Here is a 14,520-nt window from a genome sequence, read left to right on the forward strand (position 1 = left end):
TTTTGGGAAAGAGAGAAAACATAATTTGTAGGAGAATTGTATTGGTGCAATTGATAGCACACATGTGCAAGCTAACATATAAACCAAAAATCAAATTTCAGTTATTAGAAGAAAAGGTGTACTAATATAAAATATAACGATTATTTATAGTTTTGACATGTAGTTCATGTTTATATGAGCATGATAGGAAAGTAGTGTCCACGATACACATATTTTTCTTAAAGCTATTGACAATAGTACTATAAAATTTCCTATACCTTCGGAAAGTAGTTTATATGATAGAAATTGAATGCTAATATAAGTATACTAATTTTCTTTTTTATTTACTAATATTATGACAAATTTAAAACGTTGTTTGTAATTGTAGATAAATACTATTTGGTTAATTCTAAATATTCCAATGAGTATGATTATTTAGGTTTATATAAAGGCGAGAGGTATCACTTACAAGATTTTAGGCATTGTGAACTACTAAAAAAATAGAAAGAAGTATTTAATAGTACACACTTATCACTACATAATGTGATAGAATGTTCTTTTGGAGTATGGAAATAGAGGTTGAGAATTTTACAAAACATGCATGTTTATCCATACAAAATGCAAGTTCAGACTGTAGTGACATCAATGTCACTACATAATTACATTATAAGAAGATCGTATGATAGCGTAACATTTGTAAAATTTGATTGTAATTTCAATTTTGTTCTTGATGATTCTTTAGCTGATGTTGTTGCAAACTCAGAAAGCTATAGATACCAAAAGCCTTTTCGAATGAATTTTGTATATTATGGAATTATAAATAGTTTAATAGGACAATACAAGAAGAACCTTTTCATAAAGTATTATTTATTTCATGATGTAATAATACTTAAATCTACAATATTTTAAATAAAAACCATTAATATTAATATATGTTATTTTTATTCATTTGATTACCAAACCTTAATTTGAAAATTATTTTTAACCAAACACATTAAATTATTTTTTATTCAGCTTTAATTTTAACCATAATTTTAACCAAACACATATTTTATCAAACCAATCTTAATTAAAAATATTTTTTATAAAATAATTTTTTTCAAACCACAACCATAATAACAAACACACCAATGTTCGTCGAAATGCAATTCATTTGTGTATAAAATTATCTATTACGTGTGTTGTTTGGTTATCATCAAGTGATTTTAAGTTGAAACTAGTTTTAAAACTTATGCTACCACCACCGCATATTGAATTTCATGTTAAAGTTTAATGCGGTAAAAGAAAACATCAATATAATATATATTTTAATATATCATGATTTTTTAATGAAAAAAAGATTTTATATATATATATATATATATATATATATATATATATATATATATATATAAACCGTGAAAAAGTTGTTATTATAAATTAAAAATACAAGAATAATTTGCTTGCGCTACTTTACATTTATAATTTTAAGTTAATTTATAATGTAAAATGAACAAAATGGTTACACCATGCATGTATTTTCATGTATCATAATTTTTTTTAATTGAGAAAAGAAAAAATATTTTTTTATAATTTTTATAATAAATTAGAAAATATATGAATTAATAAATTTAAAAGAAGTTATTAATACTAATTAAATGTCAAAGGAGGAAGCTAATTTTTCTAGAAAAAATAAAAAAATATTTTACACCCACTTTCCTTTTTATTTTAAAAATCTTATTCATTTTATCTTAGTAGGTAGTTATTATTTCTAATAACAAATCATTTTTATTTCTATGAAAACCTCTTTCAAATACAATTAATTCATATAAAATATAAGAGGAATTGTTTTTGAAGAAACCAAACTAATATCTTTGAAATATCATGCAAGTAAAAAAATATAAAAAGATAAATCAGTGTTTTTTTTAAAAACTAAACTAATTTATTTTGTTTAAGAAATAAAAAAAGAGCACAAATAGCTATTTAAATGGAAACAATTAATTGAAAGGAAAAAAAAACAAAAAGATAAAAAAAAAAAGATCAGACATTGATAGACCTGGACACGCATATGGCCTAAATACAAAACCCTAAGGGCACCTAGGCCTTGAAACTTAGGCTTATGACTATTATTTTATTTTATTTTTTGTGCATGAGTGGACAATGCATCTTCTAATACTAATTTTTTTCTTTTGCTTTTTAAATCACATAACATGTCACCTGCTGTCATATTTTTTTATTACCTCTTATTATTGAAAAATCTAGATGCAAGTTTTTGGGTCATAAAAACTCAATTTTAAAGTTGTTTTACTTGATAAGACCTCAATTTACCATAAAAACCTCTAAAATCACTCAAAAAACTAAAATTTAAACATATGATTTATTTTTTCAAACAAGATGAAGATAAAAAACCATCATTTATTTGACATCAAAATTAATTATTTTAATTGTTAAAATCATGACAACTAACAATTTTCTTTTTCTCGTACCGTTTTCTTACAACTTTCTTTTTTATTTCTCAAACTCAAGAACTAAAAATCTAACAAATTTAATTTCTAGAGTAAAATAAAGATTGTCATGAACTTGAGATTAATCATGTATTTTCTTTGTATTTTGTATTCAAGTCTTCATTCTTTTAATTTGTTTTTTCTATCATAATTTCAAACTAAATCTCATCTATAATTAGGCCATAAAAAATTTATTTGAAAAATAATTAAAATTAAAAAATAAAAAGAATGAAAAAAAGGGTAGGTGTTTCACTGTTGTGAAGCACCCTACTAAATCCCACTTCTTTTAATAGGAAAATAAAAAAAATAAAATTAACTATAAATAATGTTAATTTTCTCAACAAAACTTCTATATCATGAGAATATATAATTGCGGGTGATTTTAAAAAAGAAAACCTAAAAAAAAAACTCTATAAATTCCTATTTAAATCTCAATAGTTGCCAGAGTCAATTTTCACTCAATTAAATTTGATTTTTATAGTTTTTTTTTAATCTTTATTTGAGGTTTATAAAAATTATAATGATTATATATTATAATCACTATCAATGAAATTATATTTTTAAAAGAAAAAGGAAAAAAGAGAGTATATAGACCAAAATGGAGATTTAAATAAAGTAGAACCACCAAAAAGTTTAGTAGCTGCCAAAAGAATCCAATCCAACAGGACCGAAGCTCCTTAACCTGATAGTTTGTTGCCAAAACTCCAATCACAACGCCTCAAACATCAAGCTCAGCGCACAAAACGACAGCATTTTATACCCATCTGGCCTTGAACATGAAAGCACCTGTCAATAAATCCCATAAATAACCACCGCCGCTTGCTTTAACTTTCATTGATTGCTAAAAAATGATTGTATCAATGAATCTTTTACCATGAAGAAGACCTGAGCTGATCATCTGCTTCATACAGGTTCTTATTCTTTTCTTTTCAGTTTCTTGATTAATATTAATATTGTGGCTCAAAGCGTTAATGGGTCTCTCTTTTTTTCCTCAAAAAGAGATTGAAGAATGAAAAGGAGAGAACTTTCAATTTATAGTCTTTTTTTTTTCTAGTAACAAAATCAATGATAAGGGAAGTTTTTATTGAGCTGATTTTGGATTTTATTTTTTCATTTTGGTTTGGATATTTCTTAATTCTTTTTAAGCTGATTCTGAGTTTGTTTTATGTTTTTTTTTTTTGAGTACGTAGGGAGGGTTCAGTTTTAGTAGGCTTTGGAATTCCCCCTCTAATTTACTGATTTAGAGAGTGATAATTATCTCATTTAGTTCTTGCAGTTAGTTTAAGATGATGGAAAATTTCAGTTTCTGGTTAGAAGTTTGTTTCTTTTTCTTTTTTGCTATGCAACTGATTCAAAAGACATGAACATGCGAGTTTTTACCTGGATGAGTTAATTTTTATTGTTCTTTGCAGGGAAGGGCATAGGAATTTTTTTAGTGACTTTGGGTTGTGTTCTTGTAGAAAGAGTTTTGAATCAGAGTGTCGTAAAATTTTGACAAGGAATAATGGATCTTGATTTGAACGAAGAACCTTTATACTCTTCCAATGATTCGCTGTTGGGACTCACAACTATGTGGAATGAATTAGAAACCACCAATGGTCTTATAGAAGAACGTATCAGGCAGCTTGAAGCAGTTACTTTCAGGGCTAGGCAACGACAGAGATGGAGACAAAGTCACATCACCCCTCAAACGGTGAGTATTTCTGTGGAACCAGCTACTATTAATGTTCGCAGTGAAGGTAGACTGCTTATTGGGGAGGCTAGTGTTGCTACTGAAGAAAGGAGAGATGAGATGAATAAATTTGGCAAAAGGAATAGTGCCTATTTGTTAGCTAAAGCATTAGGCAGGAATGGGAATGGTAAGGAGGCCAGAAGTGATAGGAGTGTATTTGATTGTAACATATGCCTTGATACGGCACAAGATCCTGTATTAACTTGTTGTGGACACCTGTTTTGTTGGCCATGCTTCTATCAGCTGTCGTATGTTTACTCAAATGTGAAGGAATGCCCTGTGTGTATGGAAGAGGTTACAGACACAAGCATTATTCCAATTTATGGCAATGGAAACAGTAATGATAACAACAAGCACAGGTCGAAGGAGTCTGGCTTGAAGGTTCCTCCTAGGCCTTCTGCACAAAGAGTTGAGAGTGTGAGGCAGCAACTCATTAATCGCGGTGTATTTTCTTCTTCAGTTGAAGAGAGGATGCGGCATTTTGGCAATGTGCTCATTGCAATGGGGGAGATACCTCGATCAGAAGATCTTGATGATACTCATCTTGAATCTGAGAGAATCAGTTTATTGGAAAATCAAGCCATTACTTCTCTGGCACTGCCTTCCACAGGGGCAGAGGTAAGCCAGGACTACCATTCTGTTCATGTTTCAAGGTTATTGTTTCAAGGAGCAGCTTCAATGTCCTCCTTTTCATCGGCAGTGAATTCTGCAATGAATTCTGCAGTGGAGTCTGCAGAAAGATTAGTTGAGGACCTTGAGGCAGTTTTGCACAATCATCGTGGGAGAAGAAACCACCAACAATCTTCACGTCCTGCTGATAGAGATTCATTTTCAAGCATTGCTGCTGTTATTCAACCTGACATCCAGAACCTGGATACAGTTGCTGATGCTGATTCTATGTTGCCTCATTCTGCTTCGTCTTCCAGGCCTGATGATGCTGCCACTGTTTCACAATTGGAAAGCCATAGCATGGGCACTGATATAGAAAGCAATTCTACTGTGCCCATCTCATCGACTTCTAGTAGAAGAAATCTAGTTTCTAGGCTTTCAGAAGTGGACGTTAGCTCACAAACAAATCCTTCATCTTCCAGGAGAAGAATTGAAGTTTCCAGAGTTTCAGATGCAGACAATGGACAAAACCGTGGGCGTAGAAGGAGAAGGTTGAGCTGATGTAGCCATAGAAATAAGGGCTAAATTGATAACATGTTTCTTGTCTGAGTACTGTTATTTACTTGTGTTGTTGGAAACTAATACATCTTTGTTTATGAAGACCATGTTTGCCAATTCATTTATTGCATGCATATTGCAATTTAAGCAAAATATCAGGATAACACTACCAGTGTTTATACTCTTGCTGCTATATATTTTTTTATTTGGCTGTTTCATTGACAGTTCTTGTGGTTTCTCACCGAAGTATGCAGTGTCATCCTTGATTGCATCGTACGGTGTTCTGTAAGGTAGAGAGCAGCTATTTAACTGGTAAGTTTATGAACTCTTAGTGAAAGATTCATTTGGTTCTCTTTACCTATAGTTATATACAATGTACTTGCTCAAAAGTTTTATTTGGTTGTTGATTTTCTTTTTGGTAAGTTTATGAACTCTTAGTGAAAGATTCATTTGGTTTTCTTTGCCTATAGTTAATATACAATGTACTTGTTCAATAGTTTTATATGGTTGTTGATTTACTTTTTGAGTTTTTTGCTTCCCTGTTATTTTGTATGTGATATCTTTTTGTTGACCTTAACGAAGACCCATGATGTTAAGTTCCCGCTTGCAACAATGGTTTTGTGATGATTTATCATTGATCACTCATTTCATGCTTATTGAAATAAATCACTTATATTATTAGTGGTGGTTAAGACCCAGGATATCATGTTTGGCAAGAAAAAATGGTGATATGATGATTTATCATTTACTGTTCATGCATGTTAAGATGTTATGTCTGTTAACTGGTAACCTGCATATTTTTTTTTTTGAATTTATATGTAAAAAGAAAAAAGAATTTTTCTTGATTGCTTCAAAACTCCTTTGGTGTCTACAGGTCTGGACTTTAAGAATGATTGTAGTTTTCTTGAAATGATTAAAACTGCTAATGTGCTTCGTTGCTTTTGAGTAATGTCAGGACATGTTCATGATCTGTAGAAAGTTGTTTTTTATTTAACAATTAAATGTCTCAAAATGCAAAATGAATTTAGAATTTTTTCTGACGTGTTATTGTTGCATTCTCCAGAACTTGTACAATTTTGTTTATTTTTGTTTGGTAATAAAAGTTAATTGACAGAGCATAGAATAAAAGGAGTATAAAATCTAAAACCAGAAAAACATTAACTGTAGGCAGACAATACGTCATGAAATAAGCTACACTTTGAGGGTAAGCAAGTTTAAGAACACAGCAAAACAGAATGGAAACCAAGGGTTTAGGGTTGTCAGACCTTAAACCAGCTAAATAATGACCAACTGAGACCTATTTAAACTCTTCTAGCATAAGCTAAAATGACTGTTTTGTCCCATCCATAAACACCATGTGTCAAGTCCTAATTTCACAGAAACCAGCTTTCTAAAGATTAGGGTAAATTTGGCAGACTATCAGACAATTTAAATGTTAGAATACTCAAACTTCAAAGAAAATAGTTTTGACATTTTAATTGTTTTTCTAACAACTCTCTGTTCTCTTGGAACAAACACATGACATAAAAAGAAAAGCTGTCTGCAAGTTTTAACAGCTGTCTGTTCTCTTGGAACAAACACATGACATAAAAAGAGAAGCTGTCTGCAAGTTCTTTGTGTCTAAAATAGTATTTAAGATTGAAACGTTGGCTTTTATTATCTTTATTTGTCTCAAAATGCTTTCTATGCTAATGTAGAGGAATTTTATCTGACAACAAATTTAGTGGAAAATCCTGCTCATTTGACTTTTATTCCTTGATTTATTGTAATTAAAATGAGTCTCATTCTCTAATTTCTTATTGGGGTGATTTTACCAACAGAACGGAGAAATTTCATTGTTGCTAGAAAAACACGTAATAATAGAAAAGTGATTATTCTATTCTTTGTGACGCATGCATGCTTTGGTTAATGATTAGGTTTGTTTGGATTTTTATTGATGCTCAAGATGTTGTCAAATTCTAATACCAAACAAGTGACTGAAAATTGCAAAAGCCCTATATCCTTTCTTAGAACTGGTTTAATCTTTAACTTAGTGTTGCATTTTCATGGGCTTTTTTTTCTGGTTGTGATGAATTTTTTCCGAAGTGCAACCTTATATTAATACATATAATTTTCGATCTGATTGTTGGATTCAACTAAAATTTTGCTAGAAGATTCTATAGGCGTTATTTGCTATTGGTTTGAAAATTTTGTAGCCACTTAAGTTCAGGAAGACTTTCAAATAAGGCTTAAAAGTTATTATTTAGGATTTACCATATTTTCCTAGTTAATTTAGGATTATTATTATCATTTCATGAGATCCTAGCTAGATGATTTATTAAAGATTTTTAATTTAATTCTTGCTGTAGGTTTGTCTTCAATGAACTAACAAGTCATGATTTGATGATACATGTCATATTGAACTGCCTGATTATAGTTTGATCATCAAGTACTCATCATTTCATGAAACCCATAGGCTTCATAGCATATATGATTTTTGTCTCTAATGATCTTGTTGCATTTGTGTCTCTGTTAACAATATATTCGCCGAAGGATGGCTTGCTTACATAAGTAAACTATAATGATTTTATACAGAAAAAAAATAATATTTAGCTTAAACGTGCCTTGTATGAGTTGTCTGGTCAAGCATGCCTCTAACTATTCTTTCATTTTCTATGTAAGCAAAGAAAAGAACAGGATATGAACCCTACAAGCCCTGCCAGTTGGGGAACCACCTTATAATTACAACAGTTTGAGGTAGGAGTTTTCTTCTAAACCTTGTCTGTGTCTCTAGCAACTTGCATGTGTGGACCACCCACCTTATAATTGCATGTGTGGTGATGAGACGATAGGGTAGGGATGACTGAAAATGAGAAAAAAAGGATTTATCTCCTAAATTCTTAATGATACTGTACTAGACAATGGTTATGATTGAACCACCCTAGAGAGCGTCTGTTTCAATACATCCCTCCTTGCATGAATAGCTATAGATATCGCATCTTCACCTCCTTCCCATTTTATACATTGTAGCAAAACTGGGCAAGAGTAATTTACTTATATTGGACTATGTTGTACGCATAAAAGGGTGGTTTTAGTCGTCATGTTCAAATTTTTATCCTACCTTCATTTGTGAGATACCATGTTGTCTTGTCCTACATTGCCTCCAGTCGGATAGTTTTTCCTTTCTTATCTCGTACCATCCAGTGTCTCACTAGTCAGTAATGTTATGGGAAAAAAAGCATGGACAAAACTGCTAAAAGTGGTGCTTATAATGTAAAAAAAAAGCAGAGCTAGCAAAAATGAACATTTCTGTGATATGATGTCATGGTTTTTGTCCCCCTTTATGAGCTTTGACAAAGCAAATAAGATGGGTATTTTTGAGTCACACCGGTTGATTCTTCAAATGTGATGGAGTGGAAATTTTCGTTGAGATATCAATGATTGGAGGTGCGCATGTTGAGTCCATTTTTTCTTCCATGTCACTTTGTACAAATCTCAGTGGAAGAAGTAACATGTTGAAGCTTTTTTCTTCATTCGGCAAAACTTTAATGATAGAGAAATCAATGATTGGCATTTGTTGTCTATGAAAAAGTTAATTATGACTTAATGCAAGATTTTAATGCAGATAATGCACCCTCACCTTTATGATACTGTAGTATTTTTTACGTTAATTCCTGTATCAAATTAAGAAATGAAATCTCTTTATAGTTGAGTTTTATATATATATATTCTTTTTATCAAATTTGATATTTGAATTTAGTGATCATTTGACATGTAATTAGTAATATAATTAACAAAACAACAGGGTGATTAAGAAAAATAATGAATGTGAGAGAAAGGGATGCTATGACAAGGATTGTCTGTGTGCTGTACGCACGCGTTGTAACAGCTGATGCTGACATTGTAAAGATGGCCCAAACTATTTTTTTAGACTCTTTTGGAGCCCTCTCTACCACCTGAAGAGCACCGTATGGAGACAAGAAGGTCCCCACTACTATTGGTTTTTAAGTTATTCTAGATAGATAAAATGTGGAGTTGGTGATGGCAATTTTACGCAGTCCATCGACTATCCATGATGTGTATAGTTGGACTGAATTATGCACATAAACCCCGGTCATATTCATAATCATAATTCTCTTTAGAAATCTCAAGTTATGATCCACTTGGAACAAAATATATACCAAGTTCAAAACATTTTCTAAATATTGTTGATAAAGGAAGAGGAATGAGGTTATAACAAGCAACTAAAAGAGGTAATAAGAAAAGTGACGATGGTAGGCGAGATAGATGCCTTGAAGTGTTCATGGTGGGTAGTGGTGTTTAAAGAAACTAGCCTGTGTAATATTTGCATTATTGATTTGATTGAACTTATTAAAATATGAATATTATAGATGATAATGATATAAAAAACCCAAGAAATGAATGTTATTAGTTGGGTGGCGGGTTAGAATTTTTAAAACCTGGTTAACCAAACTCAACTCATATACCTTATACTCTTCTAGTTTTTATATTTGAAACTATAGTCTTTTCTTCTTTAAAATAATTTTTTTTGAAAAATAAATATAAAATTGACATTTGAAAGAACATTTGATATATATATTATCCCTTTATTTTTTGATCTAACTCTCATGGCAATTGATGCTCACAAAATCAAGAGAAGAAATCGGGTCACACTAGAACATATAAAAATAGTTAAGTTATGATTAATTTAGTGTCCTTGTTTGTACTTTTTTTTTTAATTTCATGTTTGTATGATGAAGTTGTTAACGAGTGATTTTTTTTATGTTACTATTTATGAATTTTTTAAGTCAAATACCAAGCCCAAGCATGTATGGGTCTGGTGATCTGCCATACCTAGCACCTTTAAGCTCAACCAAGTGTCGAACCCACACACATATATAGATATTTTTTTTTTGATAAAGTCAGAGATATTCTTCCCTTTGATAAAGTCAGAAATATTTTTTCTATGAACAAAGTCAGAGATATTTTCTCTCTAATTAAGTCAGAGATATTTTTCTTTTTGATAGAGAAGAGGTTGGAATGCAATCAAGAAAAAAGTGAGGATGAGCTATAAAGTCAAGAGAGGGCTCTCAATCACCATTCTCTACTGCATATTTATTTTCTGAATCTCTCTCTAAAATATCACTGTCATTTTCTCTAAAAAAATATTTAAGCATTAAGGAGTCCTAAACTTCACCAAAGAGGACTTTTTGTAGGTATCAGCCAATAGCCACCAGCTATCTTGGATACGGAGAATGAATATGATTGCTAGAACCAAGAGATTAACTGATTATCCAACACATAAACTTGGTTTTCAAGCTACTTGGATTTTTTGGGACATCATCAATAGCACATTCTGTAAGAAGCGATAAAAAAGCCATCGATAGTTTTTCCAAAAATGGTTTATTGATGTCCCCACTCACTATCAAAGGAAGATAACAAAAACACTCCTAGAATAGGATGTGTCATTGGCTTTTCTATAGTTGTTGGCACTTTTGTTCCATTAGAGCTTCAACAACTCTTCAATAATAAGGAAAGTCTATGTAACAATTTGATTGCCCCAAATTAATATGGTTTTTCTACTTGCCTATGGGCTTAATGAGACAATCAAATTTAAGCTAGGAATTTGCTAACTTCATGAATGTAGTTAGAGCCTAGAGATTTGAGAAGGCTTTCAATAAACATAAGTGAAATGTTGGTTCAAATTATAAAACATGTAAAGTTTGTTTGTCAACCATTCATAAGACATCTATTGAAGAAACTCTATTCTCTTTTTTTTTTAAGCTGAGATTATGATCTCAACAGAAATGCCATTAAAACAATTATGCCTCAAAAGACAATAAAAATGTACCATGATCAATGACTAGGAATGTAAGTTTCTTGTATATGAATTAAATTATTCATAGTAACGATGTTTTTTTTTTTTGTAAGTGATATCCAGAGCAACAACCACATAATCTTTCAAGGATGGGATGAACTCAATCTCTCTAGTGTAATTGCACATTTTGCCTTGGAAAAAATGGATCTAAAGCCTCTCTAATACAATTACACAATTCTCCAAGGATAAGATTGACACGACATCCCTCTAGGGCAACAACTATACAACCTTCCCCAAGGATGGGATAAACTCAGTCTTCCTAGTGCAATTGTATAATTTACCTTGGAAGCGATGAATTTGAAACCTTCTTAGTGCGATTGCAAAACTCTCTAATAATAAGATTGACATGACATCTCTTTAGGGTAACAATCACATAGCTTTTCAAAGATGGGATGAACTCAGTCTTCCTAGTGCGATTGCACAATTTACCTTAGAAGTGACGGGTCTAAAACCTTCTTAGTGTGATTGGATAACTCTTCAAGGATGAAATTGACACGATATCTCTCTAAGGCAACGGCCTCATAACCTTCCAAGGATGTGATGGACTAAGTTTTTTTAGTACGAGTGCACAAGTTACCTTGGAATGGATCGACTCAATCTCTCTAGTGTGATTGCATAAGTTATTTTAGAAGGAATTGACAAGATCAACCTAGTGCCATAACACATTTCTCTAAGGATGGTGTAAACTACCTCAACAACGATGTTTTGCCTACGAATAACAACACCAATCCCCACCTCCTACCTAGCGGCTTTTCAGCGATCCACTACAAATTTATATGAATTAACAAGAATATACCTGAAACCAAGATTTTCTTTTGGTTCTAAGGAGGGAGCAAGTCCCTTCTAAATCTTGATTAAGGTTAGATAGTTCAAAATTCAAATTCGATAAATGTTTTTCTAAGTAAAAGTGTTGAACCCATGTAAAATTTCAAATCTTTTTCTAAAAGTCTTGAACCCTGCATAAAATGTTTACTATGGGTGTAAGATTCATACACACGAGTAAATAGAGAAACAAATAAGAATCAAAACTTTATTAAATAAAATTGGTACATGGATAAACCTCACAAAACTAGGGGTAGTAAATTAATAAGGGGAGAGGAGGAAAGGAATCTTAAATATCTAACCTGAGATTCTAAGTTAGATATTCTCCATGTTAGGCAGCAACAACCTTGATTGGAAACACATCTGTAAAGTCAGGCATAAAAACTAGATGAAAGGTGGTACTAAAGTCCATCTATATTGGGCATGGAAAGGAATATTTAGTCCCTAATTGTCTCAGTAAAAGTTGCACACCCTAAAAAAATTCATGAAACTCCTTGAGAGAGTTCCTTAAAGCCTCTATCTAAACTCGAGAACTCCGGGCTTCTTTCCCAGCAGTAAAAAGCTTAGCTCTTAAATCTTCTTGGATGGTCTTCGCCTTAAAAATCTCCCGCTTTAGAGAATCCACTTGGTTATAGGTGGCCTAAAACATCTTGTTGTTGGAGCCCAATTAAAAAACATTGCTTTGTATTTGTTCCTTCAACGTTGAATAAGCCACATTGAGGCTCTTCAGTTTGACCCCTATAATAACTTTTTTTTTAGCTGCTTGAAGGCAGTTTGGTTTACCTTGTTTGTGGTGATGGCCTCCCTTACATGATTCTTCTTGATCACTTAACACCTCTTAGAATGATCGCATATCATGAAACTCTTCTAAAATAAGTGTTAGGAAGAATAGTCACAAAATTAAATAAAGGGTAAACGTAAAGGTTTTTTTACATAAAACATCGTTTGATCAGTTTAATCCAAATGACAGTTATAGCTTTTGTTAGATGTCATTGAGATGTTTGTTAGGATGGTGAGAATCTTTTTCAGTCACTTCAAGGCCAACCTTCCTAATACATGACCTGGTGCTAATAACATCCTTCACAAGTTGCCTCTCCTTCTCAGTTAAGGTAGGGAAATTGAAGGGAGCTCGACCAAAGATGAGGTTGGTGAAAGCATTTTTAAACTCATTTTCTTCAGGAACAACCCGAGTAGAAGTCCAAGTTGCTGCAGCCTTTATCGGTAAAGCGAAAAGTTGAGGCAGAGGAAATGCCACCACATGAACCTTTACAATCAAGACTAGAATACTAGGCTCTACATGGGTGAAGACCCTATCCTCTAAAAAACTGATGACAGTGCTCACGATCACTTCAAGGGGGGGTCAAATCTACTTGACCCTTGAACAAGGAGTATGACTTCCCTAACTTCATTTTCTATATGAGTTCTGACTTCCACTATTGTTTCTTTAGGAACATAGCTATCAGGAACATAAAGTTCATTAACAATGATGGGGAAATCCTTCATCACTTTTTTAGCCCTGCCTCCAACCATGACAAGAGATGAAGACTTATTTGGTGAACTCTCTTATGCAAATCTTTGATAACGTTCCTTCCTCTCCTTCAGCTATTATCCCTGTATAAAAAAAAGGAGAAGTCAGTAATAAAATAAACTTAGTAACAAAGTGATAATAGAATAAGGAAGTTGCATACTTTGCAAAACAGCCTGATAATATCACTTGACCATCCTATTGACTTCATACTCAGTTGAAGTCAAGGCCAACACAACACATGTTTTTTCCTTGTCCGAGCTTAGATGATGCTTGTAATTTACATCTGGGGGAGGATCCTTTTAATAATGAGAACAACCCCAGATTTACTACATTTCACCTCTAAGGTTGATTGGCCCACAATACCTCACCGTCAACTATCTCCCCTTTCATTTTTTGACATGTGCAGGCTTCTCACATAGAGTTTCCTTCATAGTTCCTGTAGGTCTGCTGGCAAATATGAAAAACCAATGCATGTCGTTGCCGCCATCGGTGCCATCAACCAAATGATAACAATTTTTTTTTTTAGTTTAACGTGGGTGTCCGGGCCAGCTGAAGTTAACGACCATGTAAGCCTCCAATGGCCATCATATGAGCAACCACAGGGCTCGAACCTGAGACCACAGAGGGAGCAAACCTCTTGATCCCAAGCTTTTACCATTGGACCACCACCTAGATGGTTCAAATGATAGCAATTTTGAAGACAATGATTGTAGACTTGATTCCAATAAGCCCATAAAACTTATCAAAGGTGGACAAAGTGATCCCTCTATTTAGATGTTGTTGGCATAGACCTGATTAGTAGTATGTGAACACTTCCCCAACAAATCCTTAAAGAGGGAAAGATTACCCCATCACATACATGCAAAAAGAGGCTGTAATCTCAAAATAACCTTAGACATAGCCCATGGTCTCCCGACTGATACGCTCAGCCTGGTTAGGTATCTGAGTTTTG

The 14,520-nt window shown here is 32.5% G+C and overlaps 1 protein-coding gene across 2 annotated transcripts; it reads left to right on the forward strand.

The window, feature by feature from the left end:
* The first annotated feature begins 3,120 nt into the window (after positions 1 to 3,120).
* On the forward strand, positions 3,121 to 5,478 carry LOC133680681 (uncharacterized). Of its 2 annotated transcripts, none has more exons than XM_062103716.1 (2): positions 3,121 to 3,373; positions 3,923 to 5,478. In XM_062103716.1, the coding sequence occupies exon 2, from the start codon at positions 3,967 to 3,969 to the stop codon at positions 5,362 to 5,364; it is 1,398 nt and encodes a 465-aa protein (XP_061959700.1). In that variant the 5' UTR covers positions 3,121 to 3,373; positions 3,923 to 3,966; the 3' UTR covers positions 5,365 to 5,478. The 2 variants fall into 2 exon arrangements, with proteins under 2 accessions (XP_061959700.1, XP_061959699.1); XM_062103715.1 differs by having other exon boundaries at positions 3,122 to 3,373; positions 3,875 to 5,478.
* The last annotated feature ends 9,042 nt before the right edge of the window (positions 5,479 to 14,520 follow it).

This window comes from Populus nigra, chromosome 19, assembly GCF_951802175.1.
Source record: "Populus nigra chromosome 19, ddPopNigr1.1, whole genome shotgun sequence".
In the NCBI taxonomy this organism is placed as follows: Eukaryota; Viridiplantae; Streptophyta; class Magnoliopsida; order Malpighiales; family Salicaceae; genus Populus; species Populus nigra.

Excerpts from the sequence above, each read along its gene's own strand:
- LOC133680681 (XM_062103716.1), top strand. The coding sequence starts at position 3,967 with ATGGATCTTGATTTGAACGAAGAACCTTTATACTCTTCCAATGATTCG.